This window comes from Macrotis lagotis, chromosome 2, assembly GCF_037893015.1.
Source record: "Macrotis lagotis isolate mMagLag1 chromosome 2, bilby.v1.9.chrom.fasta, whole genome shotgun sequence".
Classification (NCBI taxonomy): Eukaryota; Metazoa; Chordata; class Mammalia; order Peramelemorphia; family Peramelidae; genus Macrotis; species Macrotis lagotis.
The window spans coordinates 106,097,881-106,112,458 of NC_133659.1; the positions used below are offsets into that span (position 1 = coordinate 106,097,881).

General features: G+C 41.7%; 1 protein-coding gene across 2 annotated transcripts in view; it reads right to left on the bottom strand.

Annotated features, from left to right (window-relative positions):
* Window positions 1-1,563: 1,563 nt before the first annotated feature.
* SLC41A1 (solute carrier family 41 member 1) overlaps window positions 1,564-14,578 on the bottom strand; it is a 38,557-nt gene continuing 25,542 nt past the window's right edge. The window contains exons 9-11 of one of the 2 annotated variants that reach the window (XM_074222503.1): window positions 14,053-14,187; window positions 13,119-13,267; window positions 1,564-4,958 (exon numbers count right to left, since the gene is read on the bottom strand). In XM_074222503.1, coding sequence (XP_074078604.1) covers window positions 4,773-4,958; window positions 13,119-13,267; window positions 14,053-14,187 — 470 coding nt within the window. In that variant the 3' untranslated portion in view covers window positions 1,564-4,772. The other variant, XM_074222504.1, reaches the window with a different exon arrangement.

The following is a 14,578-nucleotide window of genomic DNA, read 5'->3' on the forward strand; positions in this document are numbered from 1 at the left end:
TTTTGAAATTCCTGATTATTCCTTTTACCTTTTTTTTTTCCTGCAAGGCAATGGGGTTAAGTAGCTTGCCCAAGGTCACACAGACGGGTAATTACTAAGTGTCTGAGGCTGGATTTGAACTCAGGTACTCCTGACTTCAGGGCCCATCCATGCTCTATCCACTGTGTCACCTAGCCTTCCTTGCACCTTTTAAAGAAGTTGTCATTAGGACCTAGCAGGGAACTATAAGCTTTTTTTTTTTTAAAGTTTTTGCAAGGCAAACAGGGTTAAGTGGCTTGCCCAAGGCCACACAGCTAGGTAATTATTGAGTGTTTGAGACTGGATTTGAACCCAGGTATTCCTGACTCCAGAGCTGGTGCTTTATCCACTGCACCACCTAGCTGCCCCTATAAGCTTTTTTTTGCTTTGGGCAGAGATATGCCTATGCTTGCCTAATTGCAGGACCCCATCACTGACAAAACTCCATGTTGGGAATGGGAAATCTCCTTCCTCAACTCCTCCATTTCCAGGTGTTTTCTAGAACATGCCAAAGATCAGATGAATTCTATTTCTGTCTCTAAATGCTCTTCACTATGTTTACTCTTCTGCTTCCTGTATTTCCTCATGGGTATTACTTCTTAATATGCAATGATATCCACATTACTTCCTTTTATTTCTTACTCTCCACCTGTTTTTGAATAAGACATACATTTCCAAAAATCTCATCCTCAGCCCACACCAAATCCCATTGAGGCTTGTCAAATAAAAATTACTTCCTTGCACTAGACTCTCTAGTTCTTGTTTTTTTGACATGACGGTAACACAACGTCACAAGGTGAGCTATTAAATGCTAGCAGTTGGAAACAAAGACAGGATTTGTGATTTCTTTAGTAAAGGTACTCTTGGGTGAGGAAACTTTTCCAATGCAGGCTAGCATCTTGGCATTGCATCTTGAAGAGTTGTTTAGGGCAGTGAGAGGTCATGTACAAGTTCACAAAGCTAGTATGGGTAAGGGCTCAAACCTAGGCCTTAGTGGCTCTGAGGCTGCTACTCATTAACTATCACTTCCTATAAATACAGCTATTTTTAAATGTCATATAACCTAATATGAGGATTCACATCCAGGGGATAAAAAGGACCTGTAATTTTATTGTCTTAGATATAAGTTTTTTCCTGCTTTGGAAGGGCCATCTCAGCATGGTCAATATGACTGTTGTGTCTCCCAGCTATAATTTGTAGAATATTCCTTGGACAGAATGGGTCTTCTTGCCTATTAAATCATATCCAGCTGTCATATTAAACTCAAATAGAAATGAAGGACCACTAATCCGTACATAAGGATCCCTGGGGCCACATATTGACTTAGTTTTAAAATGTAATATTATCTAGGTTTTGATATATTTTTATTTATTTTGTAAAAGATTTTCTAATTACATCTTGATCTGGTTTGTTGTGGGCCATATGAGAGGTTTTATATATCTATACATTTCTCATACTAAGAGATTAATAGGAGCAGGAAATCTCATCCTTATCTCATAGATGAGGAAACTGATACTAGATAGGTTAGTTCACATGACCCACATCAAATGGAAAGTCAGCAGAAGTGAGGGTCTCCTGATGCCTAAGGCATTGCTTTATTCTCACCAAGTGATACTTTCCCTTTCTCCTCCACTACATAGAAAATGGGAAGAATTTTGGATCAGAATTACTTTTCTACTTAAATTCCTCAGGCTCAGAATGGTTGGAAGAGGAGAGACCTTTAAACTGAAAGAACAGTCATCTTATCTCTTCAAGATTACCGATGGTGGTAGGTTAAAATAAAGGAGTATACTGACAGACGGATTCAGGGAGAAGGCATCTCAGATGATTGTGGAGAATGTCTAAGGAATTAGGCAGACTGCTAAAACCCTGATCAAGAGAGATTAACTTATCTATTTAACTGGAAGGAGTTGTGGAGTGTGAAAGGCCAGATACAATATATTTCTTCTGTTCTCAGAGGGGAAGGCTGGTACTTTCCCAGTATTACTTTTGCCTCTGAGAAAAGAAGAAATAAATTGTATCCTGGAAGGATCTTGTCTCACCCTTTGAATCCTTAGTGTCCTTTGAATTTTAGTTAACAAATCTTTGCTGATTTACATTACAAAGAGCATTAAATTTGGAATCAGAAGACTTAAATTCAAATCTCAACCTTAATATTTTTTAACTGTGACTGTAAGCAAATCATTAAACTTTTCTCAGTTTTCCCCCATATTTTTCCTCATTTCTAAAATGGAGAAAAGATTCTTCCTTGTTATGTTTTAGCAGCTTAGGCCCTTTTCACTGAATGACTGGTTTTGAGATTTTATTATAGTTGATATTGGTTTTGTATCTTTCCTACTCAGAACAAAAGTCCCCTCTAAAAAAACACAAGTAATCATCCACAACCTAAATAAATGTCCTCTTTATTTTACCAAATATAATTTATCAGTTAAGTTGACATCTGTCAATTCAGTTATAGCAACTATAAATAATTCTCTTAAGACACAATTCTGGAACTTTTTAAGAATACAAGAGTAAACCAACATTGCTCCTTGCAGCCAGGTCTAAAGTACATGCACAGTTGGGGAAAGAAACCTTGGATACATTTGCACTTTCAGTGATATTCCCTTACTCCACAGTCCCTCTTTCTTCCCCCTCATAGGAGGCCAAATACCCAGGACCTGAGGGGTCCACTCACTGGTCCAAGCAGGACTCTGTGGATGAGGGAAAGATGACAAGTTGGCCAAACTGGGAAGATGGAAGAGGAATGGCCTCTGGAAGGTGTTTGTTTTTGTTCTTTGTGTAGAAAAGCCAGGAGAGGGTTGTGGAGGAGTGAGAGGGGCCAAGCAGGGGAAGCAGAGAAGACAAGTCCAAGCCATGATGAACTAGCTTTGCTGGATCATAGCCCAGGGTAGATAGATGACAATGGAAGACACATCCAACTAGGATTCTGATTCTAGGATGAGGGTTTGGGAATAAAGTGAAGCTTGCTCCAGAAAATCCAGTGGAAGGTCCCAATGATGAGAGTGGTATTAATAAGTGATGGGGCTCCTGTCAAAGCAGCCCCTAGGACAATTCAGGTAATGTGGGTAGAAGCTGGAAGTGGAAATAGAACTGACCTCTCCTTTACCCACCATCCTCTAGGCTAAGAAGGAAGATTTTGTGGGGAGTTCCTAGAGCAAAGAAGCTGAATGACACTTGCATCCAAATGACTCAATCCATTCATGCCTGAATACATGTGTTCAGTTTTCCCCAGATTTCTGATCTGATCCAGAGCCATACATGGTGGAGATGCTGAGAACCCCACTTTCCTTCCAGAGAAAAACAGCAGCAACTGGGTGAGATCCAGACTACTGATTCTGGATCCTCTTGAATGTCCAGTGAGCAGTATCCTAGAATCGAGGGACGGGAGGTTGAGGAGGGACAATTAGGCTCTTGCTGGCTGCAGCAGGTCTCCACCTGGGAGAAAAGCCAAGAACCCTAATGGAGGACACAGGGCAGGCACCTGGTTGTGGTCAGGGCTGGGAAGAGGTAGGAGCCAAAACATAGACGAAAAAGGGAAGACTAAGCTTGGAGAAGTTCAGATTCAAGAAGTCCTTTCCCACTGTCAAGCTCAAAGGCAGGTTCTGTCTATGAGACCACAGGAAGTGGTGAGGCAAGGCTTTTAGGTAGAAAAGAGATGATGATGTAGGGAGAAAAAAAAATCAGCTTCCTGGGGGTGGGGGTAGGAAGGGTTGGTAATGGGAGCTGTTCTTCCAGGCTTTGTACATTGTGAATACTCAATATTTGTTGGATAAATGAATAAATGAAGGAAGGGATGCTCTAAGACAGAAAATGAGGGGAAAGAAAATGACTGGGGGGAGGGAAGGGGGAAGTGGAGGAAGGACATGCTGCTTAGAAACCACAAGGCCTTGGTTGACTCCGTGTGATTTAAGCACAGAGGGGGAAGTAGAACTTTCTCCCTAAAACTCACCAACCATAGAACCAGATCCTGACCCAGCTCCTAGGCTCACTAAGGAGGCAGCGTGTACTAAAACATGGACAAGGAGGGGTAGAATGGATGGGGGAGAGGGAGGAAGAGACATGCAGCCTTTTGTTTGAGCCCTGAGAGGATGTGGGTATCAGTTTTTGAATGATTGGAAGAATTTGTGGCTGGCAAAAGTTGACCAATCCACTATCTGCTTCTTCCAGGGAGTGTTAGGCAATTTGAGAACAATGGGGATAACTTCCTGGTAGTCCTAACAGCTATGGAGTGAGGAACATACCAGAATGGAAACAGTTACCCCATTTCACTCTCTTTAGAGTGAGCCAGATTTTCAGCAGCAGAAAAGAGGACCAGGGACCAGCTGTTCCCCAACTCAGCTCCTTTCTTAAGATCCATTTTCAAGGAAATAAAGGGATGATTTTTATTATCTTCACCATTCAACCAAAAAAGTCAGAGCCTAAATAGAAAGGGCTCCCCTGTTAGTCAAACCTGCAGGTTGCTGAAGTTGAATTCCCTGTCCCTCTTTCCCAGAAAGGTGTCCTCTGTCCTGCTTGGAGGAACCCACCATGAAATTGCACTTGGTGATTGTCTCAAAATTGACTCATGCTCTTTGTCTCAGTCAATCTAACCTTCCTAAATGCTCACTGTACAAACTTGGTTTGACATATTAAAAATTCCCATTGAAAATAATGAGAATTCAATATCAAAGTGAAGTCCTAGAAAGGAGGATGGAGAGAAAACCAAAAGAAATAAAACCAAATACAAGGCAATGAGGGTGGAAGGGAGGAAGCTAGTCCCCAACATCTGTGTCTCGGTCCCCGATGAGCCAGAGAATGTGGAAGCTGAGGGCCAGGAGTCCAGTGCCTAGCAGGTCACCCAAGGCTGTCAAGTATGGGATGGAGAAGTTGTCTGGGTCCAGACCCCGGCCCCACATCCAGTGCACCATCCAGTCTGCGATGTATAAGAGGATCAGCACCTGGGAAGAGAAGGGAGGCCCAGTTGCATGAAACCTCTCACTTGAGGTGGAGGAAACAAAGACTACCCTATCTGGTCCACAACTAGAGGGTTTAGGTTAGCCAGGCCTCAGAGCATCAAAATCTTGTCCAGTCCTTTGCCTCTCCACAATCCTTCCCCCCAACCCCTATTCCCTTTTCCCAACATTATGAATACCACCCTAGACAGAAGGGTATCAATAGCAATCTGGAACTAATCTAAAATAAATGTCAAAGACATCTTATGTTAAAAAGGGCAAGGTTTTTATTTAAGGTGCTGGGGTATGATTACTGCTTAGGTCAATGTCCTAAGATTGAAAAGAAATGTTAGTATAGAGACCTAGCTATTATGGAATAAATTAATAGGTGCTAATCAATCAACATAACTCTTGCTTAAATAATCACCCTCACAACTACCCCTCCCCTTCTCAACATATGATCATGCCCAAATCTTCCCCCCATCCTTTGAAATTCTCAGTAGATACTATCATTCCCTCAAACCTTTGTCCTTCCTCAGCCAAGCTCTTAGGAAAAACAAAATAAAAAACGAATGGTCTATACCTGTTGCCTCCTTTCTCTGACTTCTCACCATTTGCAGCCTGGCTCCCGCTCCTGGCCTCATCACTCAACTGAAACTGTTCTCCCTTGAATTTTACCCAATGATCCCTTAATGGCCACAGCTATTGTTTCCTTGCCACTTCTCCGCTTTCTTGTCTTCTCTGCAACATTTGACACTGCTGACTGACTGTGTCTCCTCCAAGGGTTTTCACAATCCTAATCTCTCCTCCTATCTGTCTGGCTACCCTTTAGTCTCCTTGGCTGGATCAAATACCCCCTTGACTGTTGGTATGCTTGGTCCTGGACCCTTATTTCTTTCTCTACATATTCTCATCCTTTTCTCATGCATTCAATTATCATTTCTCCATAGGTTATTCCCAGATTTATATAAACTCTCTCCTAAGTTCTAGAACTGCATCACCAACTAGGTATTGTACATTATGAACAGGGTGTCCTACAGGTATCTCAAAGTTAACCTGTCCAAAACAGAACACGTTATCTTTCGATCTGAACATCACTACTCATCCTGTTGCAGATTCATTACCTTCGAATATGGTATTCTCACCCCACATATCCAACCAGTTGCTAAATCTTTTCCTTTCTATTTCTATAACTCCCCCCCACAAGTTTTCCAGGGTATAGTTTTAATTTTTATACATTTCAGGCCTTTTTTACAGCACAAAGTAAATCAAAAGTATTCTGAAGCAATTTCGGATAAATAAGTTCTATCTTTCACAGTCAAGGGAGGGGTAGAGAAAGGGGGAATTATACAGATAATCTGGGGGAGTATCTGCCAAAGCAGCTGGCAGGGTCTGTTTATTACTGGAATGAGAAGGCATTGCTGTTCAAGGGCAGAAGACAAGGGGGAGGTGATCAAGTCCTTTTGCAATTACGAAAGCAAACCCTTCATAAAAAACTTCAGAGTTTGGGTAACAATAATAATAATGGCTAATAAGAGCTAACATTTATATAGCTAAGACCTTTGGAACTGCTATCCTATTTGATCCTCACAACAATCCTGAGGGAATGATGGTGCTATTATTATCACAAAACAAAATTCTGGTCATTCTTCAAGATCTATCTCAGATGTTACCTATTCCAAGGTCCCTTCCCTGATGACCTCAGCTGGAAAAAAAATTCCTCCTTACTTTGCACTCCAATAATGGAACACTTCTAGCACAGCCTTATACTACAGATATTTGTATTTGTTTCTTAGCTCTTTCAGTGACTATAAAGAACTACAAAGTAGGAACTGTGTCTCAGACATATGAAAATTATCTCTTCTCAAATTTCTCACATTTTGCCCAAAGCTTTGAAATAAGTTATTAGTTTATATTTCCTCATTCCTAGCACTCATCACCAAGTGTGACTTGCACATTGTTGATAATTATTAAATACCTATAGAATTGAATAAGATATCTTTACTTAATTGCATCATTTGTGAACACTTATTATTTACATTTCAGTACATTGCAAGTTTCTGTCTAGAATGAATTGGGTGATGCTTACTAAGTCAGGAGCACTGACTGAAGGCTTTTTCACATTTCTGACGCTTTTATAGAGCCTCTCCTCAGTGAGTTCTGTGACATTGAATAAATAATGAACTCTGATTGAAGCTTTTCCTACATTCACTGCATTATATGATTTCTCTCCCATGTGAATTATCTGATAATGAATAGAGAATGAACACTAACAATGATTTTTTCATATTCTTCACAGTCACAGGGATTTTTCCCCCTGTATAAATTCTCTGATGCTGAATAAATTGGAACTCCAACTGAAGTTCTTTCCACATTCAACCTATTTTTGGGTCTTTCTCCAATATGAATTCTCTGATGTTGGATAAGTATTAAACTGAACTGATAGCTTTTCCCATATTTATCACTTATAGGGTTTTTCTCCAGTGTGAGCTTTCTAAAATTCAATATGAATTTCATAGTTTGGGGAGCTTTTGACATGAATAGCATGCTTATGGAGTTTCCTTCCTTGAGGTCACACTCAAGTTTCTCCTATATTTATTATATTCCTGATCTCTTTTTCCTGTGGCAATTTTCTTCTAAGATTTTTCAGTCACTTGGTTGGAATATTTCTTTTAGGAAGGGGATTTCTTCAAAAATCACTTTTTGGGGTCTCGATAATTATTTTTCTTTTGTATTCATGAGCCATTTTATTTTTAGGTTTTTGCAAGGCATTGGGGTTAAGTGGCTTGCCCAAGGCCATACAGCTAGGTAATTATTAAGTGTCTGAGGTCGGATTTGAACTCAGGTACTCCTGACTCCAGGGCCAGTGTATCCACTGTAACACCTAGCTGCCCCCATGAGCCATTCTTTAAGATTATTTCTGAAGTTGCTCCATGAAGCTGCTTCCAGAGTCCACTTTTTCATGTGAATGTGTCTGACAAGAGCTTCTTGAGGTCTCTTTATTCTCATTTCCCTGCAAATCTAAGACCTAAGGAGATATCTGTCGTTTATTTATCAGTCATGTCCAACTCTTCATGACCCCATTTTGGGGGTTTCCTAGCAAAACTACTGGAGTGGTAGGCCATTTCATTCTCCAGCTCATTTTGCAGATGAGGAACTGAGGCAAGCAGGGTTAAGTGACTTCCCTTGGATCCCCCTGAGGCTGGATTTGAATTCATGAAGATGAGTCTTCCTAACTCCAAGCCCGGTGCTATATCCACCTGCTTAGAGAGACCAGTGTCCCATAATTCTCCAGTATCACATTCCGGTAGAGATCCTCTGAAAACAGTCTGGGATGCTTTCATTCCTTCTTTGTGATATACACAACCACACACTGGAATGTCACTAAACCTCAGAAGCATGATTTTCCAAGGTTCCCTTCAAACAGGTGCTTGGAAGGGCGAGTGCAGCTTTGGCACTACAACCATGTAGTGGGTGACTGACACCCTAGTGGGTCCCCCCAGCCAAGGTCAGGGTTAGCCTGGAACCCTCCACAAATCTCTACAGTAACTTTCAAACAGCCCCCTTCTTTCTACTCATAAAGGCATGATCCCGGTTCAGGTCTTCATAGCCTCTCAAGTCATCCTCTCACTTCTAGTCTTTCTACTCCAATCCATTCTTGCCATCACAGCCAATACAACTTACCTCAAATACTGACCTGATCACACCAATAAACTCTAGCGGTGCCCTATAAACTTAGGATCAAATAGCAACTTCTCTGTTTGGCAACTATAGCTCCTCACAAGTGGTCCCAAATGAACTTATTACATACGACTCCCCTTTGTGGACCCTGATCCAGTCATATTGGTGGTCCCACTTTTTTTCATAATGACCCTCCTTCTCTGTATACTGTCTTTACCCAGGCTATCCCCCCTGCTTCCAAAGCACTTCCTCCTTCTATTCCTACTTCCCTTTAAGAATCAACTCAATTGCCACATTCTACATGAGGCCTTTTCTCACTCCTTCCCAGATGCTTGTCAATTGCTCTTTCAAACGTTATAATTATGCATTTATTTTGTATATATCAATAAAATATAGGGGTTTTGGATCTAATAGACTGGAAACTCCTTAAGGGCAAGAATTAATTTTACTTTTAGTTTTGTATCCCTAGTTCCTAGCACATGGCAATTGCCTAAATAATACTTATTGAGAATTCATACCCAGTATAAAGCCCAATTGTGGAACTCTGACTCCATACTTATACATGGGATAGACAATGGTGGTGGGGCATTTCTCCAAGACTCATTTGCAGTTTTATAGGAAATCTCATAAAAAAACAAACAAACCTATGATTCTTATGGCCTTGGGACTACAGGGATCCTAGAGATTTTTCCACTTCAGGGAAAATCCATTCAACAAACTATGTACAAAGAGCCAGGAACTGATGATATAAAGAGAGATGCCACAAAAATCCTGCTTCTCAAGGGAGCTTATAATCTCCTTAGGGGAACTGTGTACACACAAAAAAGCTATGATATAGGGACAGTGAAATAAATGCAAAGAAGAAATTGAGGAAGAACCCAGTTAGAAGAAAGAATGCTAGATTTGGAATGAGAAGAGTAGGATCTTAGTCTTGGCTCTCATAATGATTAGTCATGTGACTTTAGGTCCACGCTGGTTCTCCATATCCTTCTCAGAAAAATGATAATACTGGATAGTAGAGGAAGGATGGCTTAATGCATAGAGAACTGGACTTGGAAGAAGACTCCTCCAACACTTAGACAAGGAGATTCATGACTCAAAGCTTCAGAGCTGGAAGGGACCTCACAGAAAAAAATAGTTAGAGTAACTGGTCTGAGGTCATACTATTTTTAAGTGGCAGAGTTCCAGCCCAGGTCTCTCTTTAGGTGCCATGTTACCTTCCTGAGATAACTTGGGGTCTCAAGAGCTCCTTCCCACTTTTGTTCTGTGTTTTATGACTGATTAAGGGAAATTTCTCTGTCACTACTTTAAATACTTTGTTTCTACTATGATGAGTAAGAGACCATAGATGGGAAGTCACAGAGATCAATAATCTAATCTACTGTATGTAGCCAGGAAAATGGCTGAGTAAAGAACAAACAATCTTCCAAACTGGAGATGGAAGAAAACAGCTAACATTAGGGACAGGTGTTTAAGAGTAGATAGAATGATTGTACATACCTAACTTTTAGCAAATTACTCACTGTCATGGGGAGAAGGAAGAGAAGGGAGGAAGGGAGAAAAATGTGGAACTCAAAAGTTTACAAAAAAAATGAATACACACAACTATCTTTGCACATAAATAAAAAATAAAATAAAAGAACAGGGGAAAAAAGAATGGGTAGAAAAGACATAGGGAGAGACATGAAAACCCCTTCTCTTAATTATGGTTGACAGTAGAAATGTGATTCCATATGGGATCACCTCTGAACCTAAATTCTGAACATTTTTATTTTCATTATCAAATGAAATAATATGTAAAATGTTTTTCAAACATTAAGAAGCTAAATTAGTATTGCTGTTCAGCTGTTTCAGTTCTGTTCAACTCCACATGAAACCTTTTGGGGTTTTCTGGGCAAAGATATTAGAGTGGATTGTCATTTTCTTCTCCAGATTATTTTACAATGAGGAAACTGAGACAAGTAATTTGAAGTGACTTGCTCAGGAAATATTTGAGGCTGGATTAGAACTCAGAGAGAAGAGTCTTCCTGACTTCAGATCCCTCATTCTATCTACTGGCTCACCTAGCTGCTCTGGTGATGCAGTGGATAGGTCTTGGAGTCAGAAGGATGAGAATTCGAATCCAACTCAAACACATGACTCTTACTAGCTGTGTAACCTTGAGTAAGTTGTTTAACTCTGTTTGCCTCACATCCAGGTGCTTGCCAGTCATCCTGATCCATATCTAGCTACTGGACCCAGATGGTTCCAGAGAAGAAAGTAAGGCTGGTGACTTAGCAAAGTATCCCCTCACTTAATCCAATTCACATAGATGTCATGGCATCAACTCCCAGATGTCATGGGTCTTCTTTGAGAACAAAGGACAAACATCATCAGCATCATCATCTATATAAACATGAACTATTATTATTATTTTTTCACTTCCCCTATGCAGAGAAAGACAGCTCGAATGAAGAGAACCTGGGTTGAAATCCCTCACTACTCCCTATTTAGGTAATTCATTTCACTATTCTGGGCTTGAGAGTTCTCGTGTGTAAAATTGCGGGGCTTGGACTTTGTAAACAGCAAGGCTCCTTCTGTAATTTAAAAAGGACCCAGATTTGCCGTTCTGCTTGACTGCCATCTAGGGGAGAGAGGCCTCTTTGAGGGTGGCCTCCTACTGGCCTCTCTTCAAGGAGCTCCTGGGCGGGGGGGGGGGGAGGGGGGAAGAGAGAGAGAGAGAGAGAGAGAGAGAGAGAGAGAGAGAGAGAGAGAGAGTCATCACCATACTGTTCAATATTTTCTCTAGCAGCAGTGGGAACATGACCATTTGCAAAGCTGCTGTGTCACTATTCATGGTCATCAGCATCTGATTAGTCCAAGCTTCCTTCCCTCATGTAGTCACTTGTGGGCTCAGGAAACGAGAACTTATTTTTAACATTTGCTGTAGCAAAATATGATTAGGAAGTGAAAACAGCTACAAAATTATTGTTGATTGGTGCAAAAGAAGCAAGTTATAGTTGGGTTACTTGTTGCTCTGGGTTATTTAAACTGTGTGACCATGATCAAGTCCTTTTGCCTCTTCTTCAACTCAGTTTCCTTCTCTAAAATGAGAGGGTGGACTAAATAGTCACAGAAGGGCCCTTTTGGTTATAAATTCTATGATTAGTGTTCCTACTCCCCCTTTTCTGTATCTAATTGACCAAGTTTGTATCTCTTGTGTATTCTGGATTTGGTCTACCATTTGGATTCCCTAAAAATAAATTGTTAAGCATCAGAGTAAGAACTAGGTGTGTTTTACACATTTGGGTTCAAATACAGTTACTAGGGAGAGATTTACTTTGTTAATATTGTTATGAAAATTTCCTCCCCAGGGCCCTCAAGATGAAAAAACTGGAAGTCAGCACTGATATTAGCTTCAAGACAGGCATGGCCCCTTGCCCTTGGAAGCCAGGGGTCCCCCCTCACCCCAAAGCAGCCTTGCTGCTGTCCACAGCACTCTGAACTGTCCCTGGCCAACCACTTGTAACCTCACACCCTTCTTGGCAGCTGCAGAGGAAACCCATATAAAGAGAGAAGTTGAAAAGCTGGAAGACTGTGTCCTGGGGAAGGGAATGCAGCTGTTCTCACATTCCAGCCAGGGACTTGTGTCAGCTCAAGAACATGAGGCCAGGAACCAGGAAGGAACCTTTGGAGAGGATAAAGCATCAAGGGCCCTTAGGAATTAGCACCCTTTCCCAACTCCCCTTTGTTGTTGTTTAGTCATTCAGCAGCATCCAACTCTACGTGACCCCTTGGACTTTTGTTCATGGGGTTTTCTGGACAAAGATATTGGAGTGGTGTGCCATTTCCTTTTCCAATGGGTCCCCATTTTTATACCTGAGGAATGGAATCAAATGCAGGTTAAGTGACTTGTCCAGAATCACATAGATAGTAAATGTCTAAGGCTGCATTTGAACTCTGGTCTTCCTGAGTTTAAGCCCAAATGCTCTATACCTTTAACTGCCTCACTTCTGAGTGAGATACAAAGAGGTCAGTTTCCCCCAAATGGTCCCAACAGGGACATGGGCTCATCCTCTCAGTCCAGGTTAAAGGAAGTGGAGAATGAAAATTTTTTTTCAGAATCAGGATACATAGGTTATTTTCATCTCTTTTCCACCTCCCATGTGGTACCTTTGTGTCTTCTATTTGGGGTAGAAGTGCACTGGGTGCCAGTGTGTGACTGTGTGTATGTATAATGTACACTTTTCTACGTCTGTGTCTCGGTGTCTGAATGTGTGTGTGTGTGTGTGTGTGTGTGTGTGTGTGTGTGTATGTGTGTGTATCTATGTAGGAATTTGAAAGGAAGCACAGTCCAGGAGGGCAAAACAAGGTTCTTACCTTATTTCTTTAGCCTCTCTAAAGCTGGAAAGAAATCAGCCCCAGAGAAGGGAGCTAGTAGGCTGTTCTGCAATCTGCCCCCACCCTAAAAGTGCCCCTTCCCCTCCTCCCCCAGCAGCCCCCTACCTGGAGCAGTGCAGCCGTCATATAGAAGATGATGAAGATAAGGGTCAGGGTGGTGTGCCCACCCTGCATGCAGCTGATGGTGTAGAGGAACACAAGGTGTCCAGGCACCACGAGCAGGAAAAGGACCCGGGCTGAGCGTGAATTCACATCTGGGGAATAAAGAGGAAGACAAAGCTGGATGATCCAGAAATCTTCCTGGGAGGTCCCTCCATAAAAGAAAGGGAAGCTTGAAGTGTTCAAAGGGGTGGACCAAGACTATTCTCCTAGCTTCAACAAGAGTAGCTAACTGGCTCTCTGACTTACAGATAATCAAGATCTTTTTAACTCCACTCCACCTTGGGCTTCATGTATCCTAGGGCAGGGAGAGGAATCTAATCTGCAGAACATATGGTTCCTCCTGGCTATCCAGGCACCTTGGCTCAATCTCCTTCCCACCAAGAAAGGCTCATAGTTTCTAGTAATAAACTAGTTTTATCAATACTAAAGACTGTCGTGGCTAGGTGGTGCAGTGGATAGAGCACCGGCCTTGGAGTCAGGAGAACCTGAGTTCAAATCTGACCTCTGTCACTTAATAATTACCTAGCTGTGTGGCCTTGGGCAAGCTACTTAACCCCATTTGCCTTGCAAAAACCTTAAAAAACCCCCAAAACTCAGCTCAAATACTAAAGACTGTCCTCAACTTTAAAGAGGAAAACATTGAGAGAAGTATAACAATAGAATGGATTGCTTTTGGGGTGGTGAGTTCCCTGTCACTGGAAAGATAGTCTTTAAAAGGGCTACATACAAGTTGGGGATACAAGTCAATGGGATTCGTTGCTTGGGGAGAGGTTGGATTAAATAAATTTGATTTGAACTCTTAAGTCTATGAATCAATGATTTGTCTCCATGACTCAAGCCCAGGAAATACCCAAGAATCTAGAGAAGTGAGCTTTACCAGGACTGAAGAAAGTGGTGCAGGGGCTAGGACAGCGTCGGGGCGCTGGCTCTGAGCTTTCCCCTGGCATCCCATTCATGTGCAGGTAGGTGGAGATTCGGCTGGCTTGGACTGCCACCAAATTGCCTCCAACACCTGCAGAGACAGAGAGAGGTTTGGGGGCTGAAGGAGACAAAGGGGCAGGATGCCAGGACCACGGACATCTTATGCTGCCTATAAGCATAACCCTTGGAGAATAAGACACTTAGAAGAAAAGGTGTCATGAAAGGAAATGGGGACTCTGTCCTTCACTTCCAGGAAGACTTCAAGGCTGATCAATTCCTAAGTTAGCTCCCCCTCTTCCATATTTTTGGGCATATATTATATCTGCATGCTCAGGTATCCTTGTGTAGATAGTATCCAAAGGATACAGTCACATTTGCAGATTTCAAACACCTTTCTTCCCTTTAGGACTAATCAGTCTTAAGACCAAAGACTAGGTCCTATAAGAACTCAGAGTTGTACCTCTGATCTTTTGTAGACTGAG